Here is a 16,196-nt window from a genome sequence, read left to right as displayed (position 1 = left end):
CCCATTTCTAATGTTCTGATTATCTGCAATTTATTCCTAAATTATTGATTTATGTCATACTTCTTGTGTGTTGAAAAATACCTTTATTTGGCTTTTCATACTGTTACTGAACTCACAACTTAAAATAATTTGCTCTTCCAGTATCTAAGAAACCTTGACCCTCACTCCTTTATTAATAACTTCCTCTCTAAAATAATTACAGGATCCTCACTTTCTCTTTGTCACAAGAAAATGAGGTTTACTTTAAAACAGTTAATAGTTCATTCGATACTTTTAGTAGACAGTCATAAGCTTAGATATTAATTCTAAATTGTCATTAAAAAATACAGAAAAACAGAAAATCTATTATCCTGTTTCATTTATCTATTGTCCGGTGACAAATCATCCCAAAACTTAATGACACAAAACAACTACTTTATTTTGCTCACAGGTTCAGTGGATAAGGAATTCAGACAGGGCACAGCACAAAAGTCTTGCTGTGCCTCAACAGGAACCCAAATGGTGGTGGCTGCAGCACCTGGGCTCAACTAGGACTGTCAATCATAGAACCTGCATATGGCCTTTCATGTGGCTTAGTCTTCTCAAAGGATGGCGGCTGAATTCCAAGCAGGAATATCCTGAGCAAACATTCCAAGAGAACCAGAAGGAAGCTGTAATGGCCTTTTATGACCTAGCCCTGGGACGCACATAGCATTATTTCCACCACACTATATTCGTCACAACCCACTCACATTCAAGGGGATAAGACATGGACCCCACCTACCAATGAATGGAATGTTAAAGAATCTGGGGATCATGTATGAATACCACCAAAGATTCTTTTCAGCCAACCAAGATACTAAAACAAAACAACCAGTAGCCTGGCTATCCTTCAGATTTGTTCCCCTGGTAAATATAAAGCTACAAATATTTACGGAGCAACTATAATGAACAAGACACACACAGACTGGAAAGATGATGGAGACCATGTCCCCAACATTAAAGAACTTAACACTGAGCACTAAGAATGTACAAACTGTGTGTCAAGGCCAGATAAGCAGATGTATTCAAAACATCCAATTTCAGTACTTTGAGGTAACATTCGATTGTGATCACTGGTTCTAAATCTTTTATAAAACTCCATTTTAGTCCCAAAACTATGAAACATATTAAGCATTCTACATATTTTTAATAATTCTGAGTCATATACTGCATGAATCTTTAAAAAAATTAAGTTCCCAAGATATCCTTTGACACCAAAACATTTTATAAGAACATAACAACTAGACTGGGATATGATAAGAACTATGTATAAAAGTCACCTCACCTTTCACATGAAACATATCATAACCTAAGTGCCTAGTAATATTACCACATCCTAAAATGCCTCATTTATTTAAAGTTTAAGAATAGTCAACACTACTATCTGAATCCACACAAAATAACAACATAGTCTGGCTGGTGTGGCTCAGCAGTTGAGAATCGACCTATGATCCAAGAGATCGCAGTTCGATTGCAGGTCAGGGTACATGTCCAAGTTGCAGGCTCGATCCCCAGTCGGGGACATGCACAAGGCAGCTGATCAATGACTCTTTCATCATTGATGTTTCTATCTCTCTCCCTTTTCCCTTCCTCTCTGAAATCAATAAAGATATATATATTTTTTAAGTCCCTTTGGCGTAAAAACAGTAGGTAATCGCTATTATTTTTTGTAAGTCAATCAAAATTATAACTAATTTTTTGCCAAATCAGCAAAAAATATACTTTTCGGTGTGCTACAGAATTTTAGTAATTAGTTTACGTGTGCCATGAGATAAAAAACGTTGAAAACTGCTGGTCTAGATTAATCAGTTGGTCATGTATTAATAACTTAAAGCAAAAGAAAAAAAAATGTTAAAGCAGAGTAATAGAAATATCAGGTGCATTATACTATTTCTCTGCAATCTATATGTTTGAAATTTTCTGTAATGAAAGCTTTAAAGGAGTCCATAATGAGCCCCACTGGGTGTGGCTCAGCAGTTGAGCATCGACTGGGTTGCAGGCTCAATCCCCATTCGGGGGCATGCAGGAGGCAGCTGATCAATGACAACTCTGTCATCATTGATGTTTCTCTCTCTCTCCCCCTTCCTCTCTCTGAAATCAGTAAAGATATATTTTTTAAAAATAGAGGAGTCCATAATGAGAAGTTTCTTTTTTTTTTTTTTTAAATATATCTTTATTGATTTCAGAGAGAGGAAGGGAGAGGGAGAGAGAGGGATAGAAACATCAATGATGAGAGAGTCATTGATCAACTGCAGCCCGCAACCAGGCATGTGCCTTGACCGGGAATCAAACCCTGATCACCTGGATCCTAGGTCAATGCTCAACCACTGAGCCACGCCCGGCCAGGCGAGAAGTTTCTTAAATGGATAAACTAAGGCTCAGGAAAATTAAGTGGTATCCACACCCAGGATTCCAATTTTTTTTTTTTTTAATATATTTTTATTGATTTCAGAGAGAGGATGGGAGCGGGAGAGCGAGAAACATCAATGATGAGTCATTGATAGGCTGCCTCCTGTGAACCCCTACTGGGGATCAAGTCCACAACCCAGGCATGTGCCCTGACCAGGAATCAAACCTCAGTCTCCTGGATCATAGGCTGAAACTCAACCACTAAGCCACAACAGCTGGGCACAGGATTCCAATTTTGAAATCTTTCTACTATATGAGACTCTCTATTAATCCTCCCATAAATCTCTTTATAAAACATGGACTATTCAGGCAATATTATTTGTTCTCCCCACCTTAAGTTTAAGTCAGTTCCAATAGAAACATAGAAAGATACCTCTAACTCCAGCACACTAAAACATATCAATAAATAATGAATGAAAACAGGTAAATGTAAATAGAAGTAATCCACCCAAAGAGATGCTCTAAAATTACTGAGGCAGAAAAACCAACTGGCATCTTTAAATTTTTTTCATTACTGATTTTTAGAGAGAGGGGAAGGCAGAAGGAGAGAGCAGCCCCTGACCAGGAATCAGACAGACAACCTTTCGTGCACAGAATAACACCCAACCAACTAAGCCACACCAGCCCAGGGCTAGTATGTCATTTTAAAAGGCAATTATTTTGGCAACTCTGTCTGTAGAGTAGCCCGTTTTCTGTCTCACTGCTTCACTAATAAACTCGCTTTCACTTGGAAAAAGCAAAAAAGCAATTATTTTGGTCTCATACATGAAGAACAAACAGGAATGCCCTGAGTCTGTCAATATATAATTTGCAAATATTATACAACCCATATCATAATGAATATTTCCTATACAAAAATAGAAATGCATTAAAAAAACACTATGAACTATATAGCAGAATATATAATAGGAATTTAACTTATGAGACAACCAATCTGCCTGTTTAAATTGGCAACATAGTGAAAAAATAATTCTCCAGCCAACAGAAGAGAACAACACACAACGGCTCACACAACGGCCTCCCTTACCCATTACCACATCACTCCTAAAGCTTCCAGATCCCCAAGACTCATTACAGATCACAGTATCTAACTGAAAAATGGCTTTCAAATAAAGTACTTATCTATATATGCCTTCTTTCCTAAAATTTATATCACTTTTTTATGATTACTGTTTTAAAAAAACAAAGGTGCTAAAATATGTCAAAGCTTTTGATTAACCAAAAAACACAATACAGATTATACTACAACAAGTACTGAGACATATACCAACTATATTTAAATTTTTAAAAATTTTAAAACAAGAAGTGCCCAGAGTTGTCATCTACAGAAATCAATACCTAAATATCACTTTGCACTTCTTTTTCTAGCAAAATTTTAATACATATCTAATACTATAAACACAATAAATATTCAGAATTTTTTTTAATGTAAATATTACCCAGTTATTTGGGGGAAGGGGGGAGTCCTCCAAGAAAATACCATTGAAGTATAAATTTCCTATTTGTACACTGAAACCACCAACAAAAATGAAAGATGGCAAAACACTGCCCTGCCTGCTAAAGCCTACTTGCAAAGACTTCTATTTCAACATTTTGACTAATTAAGAAACATATGATGCAACCTAAAAAAATATACTAAAACCAAACACCACCCAAAAAACTACCCCCCATCTGTCAGACTAGAAGGCAAAAAAGAAAGCAAAAAGCTACAGGTAACAAAAAAGGGTTTTTCCTCACATCATGGAAAACGAAAGACTTAAAACATTTTTTTATTAATCCAAGAGAAAAACAATGAACTTACTAGCATGCTTGTCTGCAAGCATTATAAGCGTGTTGGAAATATCTCGTCGTCTATAAAAGCACACTACTTTTGCTTCCACGTTGCCAGTTGCAGTCTAAGAAATAAGAAAAATAAAAGTCATCTGTACTGAATTAGATTCAAATAGTTTTTAAAACAAAACTAGATACAGCACAATTATAAGATCACTCTCATTTACACTGTGCCAACCACAACTGCAGGATAATCAGAGAGCTAAAACACTCAAATAAAAATGAGCAACATTTATTCAAGTTCCAAGTGAAACTAAAATGTCAAACATAAAATAACTTACTGGCATCAATTAAACTAAAGTGATCAGACCGTTTTAATGAATAAAGCCAGACATAGTTAAATCTGATTAGCCTTAGGAACTAATCCCAAAAACTTCAGCCACAACAGAATTTAAGACAGTTAAACATAACTCCTCCAAAACCACTCCCAGAAGCACAGACCAAGAGTAAAATCACCCAGGCCTCTCCTGAACAACCGCGAGCTCTGCAGCTCTGCAGGTGCAGGGCGGCCATCACGCAGAATGCACCAGATTACTTGGAAAAGCATTCTCCAGCCCAAGGGAGTCTATGAATTCATAATACTCAATAACCTTAGCAGTACTTACTTTACCTTCCCATATGAAAGTATTAAAAACCTTGAGTTATGAACACTGAAGCTCTTATTTCTTTCTGACTACAGTCTAGAATACAATCAATATTCAGTTAGGTTGTAATTTACTGCAGCTGGGGCCCAGGCTCCAACTCTCTGATTCCTTATGAATTCTGAGAGCTTTCAAGAAGGTCAATCATTCATTACAAAGTTCCTTGTAAAAACATATAGAGCACAATAAAAAGCTATTGTGATTTCCAATTTCAAACACATTTAAAAACAAATTTTTACAATTTCTCTGGGCTTACAGATATAGTCAAACATAAATAAGAATATATATGTGCTGCACTGAATTTGCCAATTTTATGAAGTTCAGAAGCAGTTTTAGAATGAAAAATAGTCTTGTAGAAATACTGCCCCTTAAAATTGAAATTGTATTAAATCCTAATACATGATCAAATACATCCTCAAAAGTAATGATCCAGTAATCTGCTAAAAGAAGCCAATATTTCCACGTAAATAAAATCTATCAATGACTTCAATTATAAGCCCTTTATCATTTCTGTCTTCTTGACACAAATGTTAAAAACCCTAAACAAGAGTTTCACGGATTATTTTTTTCAGTCTCATCAGTAAGTTCCTTCCATAGGAATACTCTACAAAGCTAATTAAATTCTTATTTAAGAATTTAAGAGATGGAGGGGAATAATTCAAAATAAATATTCTCTTCTGAATTATGTACACACTTGGCTATTAGGTAGTTTACAACTAACTATAGTATTCCTCTACAACACACACATACTCACACAAAAAACCCTCAAGCATCCCTCTAAAGCTGAGCTATCAAAATCATGGTCTAAGGCTCACTCTGCAGTGTTACTCTGTAATAAAATGAGCACAAAACTGAGAGTAAGTGTATTATAGCATTTGAGTTAACCTAATAGCTATTGAACCTAAAATGGGAGCTTGTATTTTTATAAACCTATTTTAAATTTAATTTTTCTACCTTTTTTAATTTTACAAAAACAGTCTGAGATAGTGAAAATTCTTTACCATAAATAGTTTGAAAAGCACTGCTCTCAGGCCTAGGTTAAATATTTGCTATATATAAACTCTGGATAGATATATATAGATATATATCTATATATACACATTCTTTGGTTATTCACCAAATTTTTTGAACTATTTATTGACCTTAGAGAGAAAGGGAGAGAGAGAGAAATATACATTTATTGTTCCACTTATTTGTGCATTCACTGGTTGATTCTTATATGTGTCCCGACCAGGATCGAACCCACGATCTTGGCACATCAGGCACGATGCTCTAACCAACTGAACTACTGGGCCAGAGCTCACCAAATTTTTTTGAGCCCTTCCTATGTGCCCAGGAACTGAGCTAAGCACTGCAGATTCATGGTGCCTGTCCTCACTAAGCCTCCACTCCAGCCAGGATGCCTGGTCACACGTCATCTCCTCTCCAAACCTTCTAAAACCCAAGTTATAATCTTGCCCCTCACCTGATTAGAAACCTTCACCAGTCCCCCACAGCTAACACATAAAGGTAAAACATCCCTGACAATATTCCCAGCACTATATTCCTTTACTTCCGCCTGTCCCCTCCAGACTCCACTTCTCATTCATGGAGGCAGGAGTACAACCTGTTGGGGAAAGGATAGAAAAAGTTTCATGGAGGAAATGGGGTCAAGGGACCTTAGTCTGCTAGGAAAGAAGCAAAGGAGTCCCAACTGATGAAGCCTGGAGGAGTGAGGTATCTAAGAAAAATAAAAAACCCTGAGGAAAACCCAACAGGTAGCAAAAGTTGGGGACATGTATATAGAAGAATCCACAGTGAACATCAATTTCTTTCCTGGGTTCTTTTTTCAAAATAGGTTGCAGCATCTTTTTTTTTTTTAATATATCTTTATTGATTTCAGAGAGAGAAAAGGAGAGGGAGAGAAACAGAAAGAAACATCAATGATGAGAGAGTCACTGATCAGGTGCCTCCTGCATGCCCCGGACTGGGGATTAAGCCCAAAACCCTGGCATGTGCCCTGACGGGGAAGCGAACCCCGATTGCCTGGATCCTAGGTCGACACTCAACCTCTGAGCCACGCCCGGCCGGGCTGTTGCAACATCTTAAATCTCAATTCTCTCAAACACATTTACTAAATTATCCTCTAGCAATAAAAGGTTGTCTTAAGCTCTAAAATCATTTTAGTCAACCTCATACTCATGTCTGTCTCTATCCCATACTTAGAAAGTACTTTTTTTTTTTTAATTAAAAAAAAAAAAACACTTCCATTTCAGAAACTCCATGGTTTACTCAAAGTGAAGAATAAGTGGAAAAGGACTTCCTTTCCCAATTTCTGTCCTTAGTTCCGAAAGATCCTAAATGACAGGATGGGTATTAACTTGCATTCCATAAAAGGGTTTTGAAGGAATCTCCTGAAATTATGAGCAAAATTTTGTATGTGCAAATGTAGATTTGGCGAGATGGTCATCAGATGCTTAAAGATGTTAGTGAATCTCCCCCACTCCACACACACAAAAATAAGACCCTAAACATTAAAATGAAACTCAGAAAGTTTGAAGATTAATAAAATATCCAGAATGTGAAGATATATATAAATTATACAACTTACACACCAAAAAAAAAAAGTAAATATAGTAACACATTGATTTATCTACAAGCATAACTTCCAAAACTTCCTGAAACTACATCCCCATTATTATGTGCAGAAAGATTTCTTTCAACATGTATGTAGTAGACTCACCCTTTAGAAACAAGAGGAACACCCAACCTAGGTAGTGACTAAATATAACTTATCAAAAAGTTGTTTTCTATTTTAACCTTATATTCTTCCTCCAAAAAGATCATCTTCACTGTATCTAGGTACAAATTAGGAAAGAGGAAAAGAGGGAATATGTGATAAACAGTGTTGAATTGTATTCATCAACTGATATTGTTTTGCAGCTAAAAGTTCCCAAAACTTTTCTGGAAAAATTGAGAATAAAATCTATTACTGTAATTTTAAAATAATAATAATAATAATAATAATAGTAAGCCAAACTGGGCGTGGCTCAGCGGTTGACCGTCAACCTAGGATCCAGGTGATCGGGGTTCAATTCCCGGTCAGGGCACATGCCCAGGTTTCAGGCTCAATCCCCAGTCGGGGGAGTGCAGGAGGCAGCCGATCAATGACTATCTCATCACTGATGTTTCTCTCTCTCTCTCCTTTCCTCTCTCTGAAATCAATAAAGATATATTAAATAATAATAAAAATAATAATAATAATAATCAGCCCGGCCAGTGTGTCTCAGTGGTTGAGTGTCAACCCATGAACCTGGAGGTCACTGTTCAATTCCTGGTCAGGGCACATGCCCAGGTTGCAGGCTTGATCCCCAGTAGAGGGGTGGAGGAGACAGCCGATCAATGATTCTCATCTTTGATATTTCCATCTCTCTCTCCCTTCCTCTCTGAAATCAATAAAAACATATAAAAAAGAAATACTATAGTCAAGCTTTCAAACTAAGCAAGTAACATTTCAAATAGGATTTTTTTCCAACCAGGAGCCAACTTACAAAAGTAAATTTAAAGAAAATAAAAGTGTTATTTTCTGTAACAATGGTGATTGACAGTTTATCCTAGGCATTTGGTTTTAAAAATTCTATTTAGAAGATAGTTAATAAAATAGGTTAATGTCCCTTCTTCTCCTGGCTTATCAATTATGTATCAAGTGTTCTTAAAATCATTATTTGTATTTTCCAATCAAGTTCACTGTCCCCACTTTGCCAACTTGACCTCTAAGTAGTCAAGGCCTTTCTGGAATACTCTTGTGGCCTCTCTCCCATGGCTACCTTTCTCATCCTTTAGGCCTCAACTTCAATGTCCTTAAAATCCTTTCCTTCTCTATCCAAAGGAAGTGACCTGTTATTCCTCACGCAAGGCTCTTACTTATTTCCTTCTTAGAAGTTAACACTGTTTATAACTATTTCCTTTTGCCTGTTAACATCTTTTTATGCATCTCCCTATCTCCTTCATGAGAATACATGTGGTCAGGGATCATGTCCATATGGTTCACTATTACATCTGAGCCTACCATAGTCCCTAGTATATAACAGGTGCTCAGGAAATATTTGTTTAATGAATTAGTGAAAATGAGATCTTTTTCACATCCCTTCAGAAATAAAGGCCCTACATAAATGTTTAATACTTAACTAGCGAATCGCAGTTGTTTACCAATACTCCATCCAAACTACCATTTCTTTTTATCTTTATTGTTGAAAGTATTACAGCCGTTCCTTTTTCCCCCCATTGATCCCCTCCACCCTGCATCCGCAACGCCCCCAGGTCTTCACCACACTACTGTCTGTGTCCATGGGTTATGCATTTATGCATTAAGTTCTTTGATTAATGTCTCCGCACCCACTCCCCCACCCCCACCTTCCCACTGAGATTCATCAGTCTGTTCCATGCTTCTGTCTCTGGATCTATTTTGTTCCTCAGTCTATTTTGTTTATTAGATTCCACATATGAGTGAGATCATGTAAAACTGAATCAGGAAGAATCAGAAAATCTGAATAGGCCAGTAACAACTGGTGAAATCGAAGCAGTAATAAAAAAAAACACCTCTCAGCAAACAAAAACCCTGGTCCAGACAGTTTCACAAGGGAGCATTCTAATTCTTTAAGTTGTAGTGTTAGATAGCTTACTAGAAATTTTTCTTGCTTTTTGAGGTAGGCCTGCAGTGCCATGAACTTCCCTCTTAGGAATGCTTTCTCTGTGTCCCATAGATTTTAGGTTGTTTTGTGTCCATTTTCATTTGTCTCCAGGAAGTTTTATTTCTTTCTTGATCTTATTGGTAACCCATTCATTGTTTAATAACATGTTATTTAGCCTCCATGTATTTGAATGTTTTTGAGTGTTTTTACTGTAGTTGATTTCTAATTTCATGCCTTGTGATCTGAGATGCTTGATATGATTTCAATCTTCTTGAACTTGTAGAGACTGGTTTTGTATCCTAACATGTGGTCTATCTTTGAGAGTGACCCATGTGCGCTTGAGAAGAATGTATATTCTGCAGCTTTGGGGTGAAATGTTCTGTAAATATCAATTAAATCCATCTAGCCATTTTAGTCACTGTTTCTGTGTTGACTTTTTGTCTGAAAGATCTATCCAGCGAAGTCTGTGGGGTGTTTAAGTCCACAACTATGACTATATTGCTGTTGCTCTCTCCCTGAAAGTCCTTAAGGTTATTATTGATAGGTCCTTATTTATTGCCATTTTAATTCTTTATGCCTATGTTTCTCTCTCTATTTCTTATTATTACAGCAGTCCCTTTAACATTTCCTGCAAGGCTGGCTTGGTTATGATAAACTCCTTTAGCCTTTTTTTGTCTGGGAAACTATTTCCCCATCTATCTTGAATGATAATCATGCTAGATAGAGTAGTCTTGGTTTCAGATCCTTATTTTGCATTACCTTGACTACTTCATGCCATTCCCTTCCAGCCTGTAGAGTTTATGATGAGAAGTCAGCTGACAGCCTTATGGGAACTCCTTTGTGGGTAACGGATTGTTTTTATCTTGCTGCCTTTAATATTCTGTCTTGAATTTTGACATTTTAATTATGATGTGTCTGGGAGGGCCTCTTTAGATTCTTCTGGCTTGAGACACTGTACCTCCTGAACTTGTGTGACTTCTCCTTTACCAGGTTAGGCAAGTTTTCTGCCACTATTTCTTCAAAGAGGTTCTCTAACCCTTGCTTACTTTCTACATAGCCTGGCACTCCTATAATGTGAACATTGTTACATTTCATGTTGTCCCACAGCTCCTTTAGGCTGTCATCCTGTTTTTTAATTGTTTTTCCTTTTTGGATCTCTTATTGAGTGATTTTTTTTTTCTACCCTGTCTTCTAATTCGCTGATCCAATCCTCAGCTTCCTCTAATCTGCTGTTTATTCCTTCCAATGTATTTTTTTTTTAATATATCTTTATTGATTTCAGAGAGAGGACAGGAGAGGGAGAGAGAGAGAGAAACATCAATGATGAGAGAGTCATTGATCGTGCCCACAACCCGGGCATGTGCCCTGACCAGGAATCGAACCCCGATCGCCTGGATCCTAGGTTGACACTCAACTGCTGAGTCATGCCCGGCAGGGCCCAATGTATTCTTTATTTCTGCTATGTCATTCCTAATTTCCTTCATAGTTTCCATATCTTTCTTCATGCTGTTGGACATCCTTAAAATAAGTGCTCTGAACTCCATATCTGATAGACTGCTCATCTGTTTCATTTAGCTTTTTCTGGAAACTTCTCTTGTTCTTTCATTTGGGGCTTGTTTTTTGTCTCCCCATTTTGGCTGCCTATTTGGGTTTGTTTCTATGTATTAGGTAGACCTACTACGACTCTGAATTTTTGAACGAGTTCTGGTGCAGGCCAATGTCAGACACTTGTTTGTGGCTGGCCTGCAGTACTCTGCTTGGAGCTACCAACAACCTACGGCTTGAGGTCCCCTCTGTTGAGGCTGAGTGCATTTGGACAGGACCAAGATGCACACCAAAGTCTGCTTCTCCAAAGCCCAGGTCCAGTAGCAGATCAGGCAAAGATCCAAAGAACTCCTGCAGGCTGATTAATCTGATTCTCTTAATGAGCCTCAGGTTATAGAAACTCCAAAGGGTGAGATGGCTGACTGTTATCAGTCTCTTAATGAGCGTGAGGCTGTAGAAACTCCTGGGTAAGGTGAGAGGTTTTCCAGCAGGTGGGGCAATTGCTTCCCCCTCAGGCAAAAGCTGCTAGGAAGGTAAGTGTCTGCTGGTGAAAGATATCCTCTGCAGTATGAGGGAATGACTTGGCAAAGGAATCCAGACGGGTGCCCTCTGAGCTCTATCTCCAGAGCCCACAACCCTAGATTCTCCTCACACAGCTCCAGTCCACACTGTCCTCCCTCTGCTAGAGCCCAAGGTGAGTGACTGCACACGAAATTTAGTGCGTTGGTTCTTTAAAAGGGTGCCTGCATTTCCAGCCATCTTTCTCTGGCAAACAGAAACCTGGCTGCTATTCACAGCCAGATGTTATGTGGGTACCTTTCTCAGTTCTGGTGCTCTTGGCCAGGAAGCCCAGCCTGGGGTTTAGGCCCCAGAGTCCTCAGTGGGAACCCCCACAGCTGAGCTATCCCTCAGGACCTTCAGCTGCTGCCTATGGGAGCCTAGCCAGCCCTCTCGTCCCTCCACACTTCCTACCAGTCTCTATGCGGTCTCTACTTTTCCTCCTTGGTTATGAGGGTGCTCTCCAGCTCTTCTTCAGTTACAGTTGATTATTCAGGATGGGTTTTCTATATTTTAGTTGTAATTCCAGTTTGGTCCCAGAAGAGCGTCAGTGTAGCTTCCACTCAGTCCGCCATCTTTAATCTCTCTACCATTTTTTGTGTTACAGAGAATCCCATTCCTCACAGTCACCCTCAACCCCTAAAAGACAGCTATTATATTAATGACTCTGCTGAAAGCAGAGGAGCAGGGATAAGGTGAGGACTGGTGGGGGAGAGGGGTACTTCTGAAGTGAATAGTAATATAAAGGAATGTGAAAAGATCATAAAGAAATGATCCAGGTTCAAGCTCAAAGTGTAACCCAGTCATTTAAACACTGTGTGCCTCACAACTACACTTTATAGTGCATCTACCTTAAAGGTTTAAGGTTATTGTGAGACTCAACAGAGGTAACGAATGTGAATCCCCAGATTATATGCTCCTGGAGCATCACGCTCTGATGGTTATAAATTTAGCACAGCTGCAATTTCCTTTGTGTGGGATTATTTGGCTGATGTCTGTCCCTACTTTTTTATTTTTGTTCACCCCTGAATTCCTAAAAGTGCATATCTAAAAGTGCCTGGCAAGTAGCAGGTTCTCAGAAATGTCTGTAAAACGAATGAATCAAAATACTTTGTAAACAGTAAAACTATGTACAAGTATTAACAGCAGACATTTGAGAAATCCATTAATTCAACAAATATTTACTGAATGTCATAACTATGGACCAGCCATTACACACTGAGCTTACATTCTAATCTGGGGAAACAGGCAATGAAAATAAACACAATAATTAAGTATATTCGAAGGTGTAAAGGAGATGGAAAAAAGAGCAAGGTACAAGAGAATGGTAACAACTAAACAGTCCTAAAGTGAGTACATGGGAGAAACAGTGCTGTCTACCATGCTTGGAGCCAAATAAGCAAGGTGCAGAGCAGCAAGAGTGGAGGTGCAAGAGGGGCACTTCCCACTCATAGACTGATCCAATCCTGAGGCCATTGTCTTCAATCAGCAATGGTCACAAATACTATAGAAATCTTTAAAATGCAAGGCCCCTGATGTAATCCCAGAAGCAAACCAAGATCTCAAGGTTTATAAGCCAGGAGTGTCCTTGACCAGACCTGGCTTCCTGGGACTCAGAATCGGACCAGTCTCCAGATGGTATTTTGAGGGAAAGCTATCAACTGGACAGCCCCAAACATTTTAACAGTATGAATTCTCATAAGCTACATAAATAACCCTCAAAGTGGTTTGTAAGAAACCAGAGCATCATTAGAAACCTATGGTTCAAGTAGTTTATGACTGTTTTCGTGTGCCTCCTTTATAAAAGCTCATCTACTACACACAGTCATAATACTTCTGATGTCCTTGGACACCTGTGATCAGAGACAAACCTTAATGTAAAAGTTCTTGTTACTTGAGCCTAAGGTACAAAGACACTTTATTAATAATACTAGTTAGCCTAGGGCAAAATTTTACAAATTCCCTTCAACACTGTATTTCCTAGTTTCCTCCTTCTAAAGGTGGGAGAACAAATTCATTAAAAAAGGAGAAATATAAATTATGACTCTAAATACAAAAAGGGACTGGTTACAGGAATGACCTGCTCTGAGAAGTTCTAAGCAACTGGAAAAAATCTGCAGATGTTAAATACCCAGTAACATTTAATATCAGAGATTATAAAAAGGAAAAGAATACCTAGAATCCTGCATAATTCTCCAATCTGAAATCTCTAATTTCAAAGAGTCTGGGACTGAAAGCAAAATCACCTCTTACGCCCTTTACCCAATTATCTGCAAAGGGAAACAATTATGTTTTAATATTACAATCAAGAACACGCAAAGGCATACCTTGTTGAGCTCTTCTATCCTCCTGATTAGGTATGGGTTGCTGGAGGAATTCTCAAAGTAGACATAATCTGTAATTAAAGAAAATAAAGAGCTTAATCTTTTCAACAGAAAGTTCCCATTTGTGGACTGCGACTTCGTCTATTAGGCAATTCACATTGAAAATGAAGCACGTAACTCATTCCCGGGCAAAAGCAAACTCGGTAATGCAACCGTAACACACTGTCTCATGCGCCTCCTATTTATTCGCAGACACTTATTTTCCTGGCATTTTCATTTCAATTCGTGTGTTACCGAGTTCTCCGAGAGTCCTGTTCCACACGTCATTTCTTCAATAACAAAGACATCCCCTGTGGTCACCGAGCAGCCGGCCGACCGCTTCCACGTCGCTTCCCTGCGACCCAGTTTGCCCGGCGCTCCCCGCGTAAACCGGTGACCTGGGGCCACGCGGAGCACCGGCCGCTGCCGGCGGGGCCGTCACCAGCTCACACCCTCCGCAGCGGGTGAGCGGCGCCCACGCTTCCCCCGCGCCACCTGCTCCACCTGCGGGAGGGGCGGGGCGGGACAGGGGTCCCCCTCTGAGGGGTGCACCCCACGCTTCCCCCGCGCCACCTGCTCCACCTGCGGGAGGGGCGGGGCGGGGGTCCCCCTCTGAGGGGTGCACCCCACGCTTCTCCCCGCGCCACCTGCAGGAGGGGAGGGGCGGGGCGGGGGTCCCCCTCTGAGAGGTGCACCCCACGCTTCCCCACACACACTCCACCTGCAGGGGCGGGGGGGTCCCCCTCTGAGAGTTGCACCCCACGCTTCCCCCCCACTCCACCTGCGGGAGGTGCGGGGCGGGGGTCCCCCTCTGAGAGGCGCCCCACGCTTCTCCCCGCGCCACCTGCGGGAGGGGCGGGGGTCCCCCTCCGAGAGCAGCCGCCCGCGGCGGTGGGGTCCCCTCATCTCTCGCGTGGGCAGCCGGCTCCGTTTAGGACCTTGCTTCATAAACTGCCGCAGGCTCTCCCCGAAAGGGCGCACCCCGCGCGGCCGCGCCTCCCACCCGCCGCCCGGAGCCCGCGTGTCGGGCGCTGCCGTCCGCCTCCGCCTCCTCCGCGGCCCCCCGCAGGCCCCCCGCAGGCCCCCGCTCGGGCCCCCCACGCCGCTGCCCGAGCGACTCCCCGGGACGGAGGGGGCGGGCGCGCGAGCCGGAGAAAGTTTGTTTGACCTTATTTCTCGCCCCGCGGGGCCGGGGAGGGGCGCGGGCGGCCGTCCGGGGCCCGGGTCCCCGCGCGGGCGGCGCCGCGTCCCGGGCAGGTCGGGGGCCGAGGGCGCGAGGCCGGGGAGGCGCTGGGCCGGGCCGGGCGGGCCTGCGGGGCCGGCGCTCGCCCCCTGCGGGAGGGAGGTGGGGTGAGGCCCGCGCCCGGGCCCCCCGCCCAGCGGCGACGCGAGGGCGCCCGCCCCCCAGGGGCTCCACGGCCCCGCCCCGGGGGTCCCGCGGGGCGTCTGGCCCCTCGCCCCCGGTGCAGGCCGCGGGGCCCGGGCGGGTGGGGCGGGCGCGGGAGGGGAGGCGGCGGAGGGCGCCCCGGCCCCGCGGCCCCCCCGCGCCCTCGGCCCCGCCGGGCCCCGCGGCCACGGCGAGCGCGCCCGACCCCTCCCGGGCCCGCTCCGCAGCCGGCCGGCCGAGCCCTCCTACCTCCGACCCGGTACATGTTGGCCGCCATGTCCGCCCGCCGCCCGGAGCCCGAGCCGAGCCCCGCCCGCCGCCGCCTCAGCTCGGCCCGGCCGCCGCCTGCGCCGCCGCCTCGCCGCGGGGGGAGGGGACGGAGGGAGGGGGAGGGGACGCCGGGGGGGCAGGTGCCCGCCCCCCGCCGGCCCGCGAGGCCCAGCGGCCCGGCCGCAGGTCGGAGCGCGGCCGCCAAGACCCGGGGAGGCGCCCGCGGGCCCGCGGAGGGGGCGAGGGGCGAGGGGGGCGCGAGGGGAGAGGGGCGAGGGGCGAGGGGGGCGAGGGGAGGGGGGCGGGGGGCGAGAGGGGCGAGGGCGCGGGGAGAGGGGCGAGAGGAGCGAGGGGGGCGAGAGGCGAGGGGAGAGGGTCGAGGGGCGAGGGGGGCGAGAGGAGGGGGGCGAGGGGGGCGGGGGGCGAGAGGAGGGGGGCGAGGGGGGCGGGGGGCGAGAGGGGCGAGGGGCGAGAGGGGCGAGGGGCGAGAGGCGGGGGCGAG

General features: G+C 43.1%; 1 protein-coding gene across 7 annotated transcripts in view; it reads right to left on the bottom strand.

Annotated features, from left to right (window-relative positions):
* The window catches only part of MTA3 (metastasis associated 1 family member 3), a 134,966-nt gene extending 119,153 nt beyond the window's left edge, over positions 1-15,813 (bottom strand). For 4 of the 7 annotated variants that reach the window (XR_014000099.1, XR_014000100.1, XM_081155867.1 and 1 more), the window contains exons 1-3: positions 15,674-15,782; positions 14,002-14,069; positions 4,232-4,325 (exon numbers count right to left, since the gene is read on the bottom strand). Coding sequence is in view for 4 of the 7 variants with exons in the window: in XM_081155867.1 (XP_081011993.1) it covers positions 4,232-4,325; positions 14,002-14,069; positions 15,674-15,701 (190 nt within the window). In the remaining 3 variants the exon portion in view is untranslated. Of the gene's footprint in view, positions 1-4,231; positions 4,326-14,001; positions 14,070-14,292; positions 14,395-15,673 lie in introns of those variants that run through there. The other 3 variants (XR_014000101.1, XM_081155870.1, XM_081155868.1) reach the window with 3 other exon arrangements.
* Between the last annotated feature and the right edge of the window lie 383 nt (positions 15,814-16,196).

Source organism: Miniopterus schreibersii, assembly GCF_964146895.1.
Source record: "Miniopterus schreibersii genome assembly, chromosome: 13".
NCBI classification, from domain to species: Eukaryota; Metazoa; Chordata; class Mammalia; order Chiroptera; family Miniopteridae; genus Miniopterus; species Miniopterus schreibersii.
Note: the sequence above shows the minus strand (reverse complement) of the source record. Positions and strands in the feature narration are given on the sequence as shown.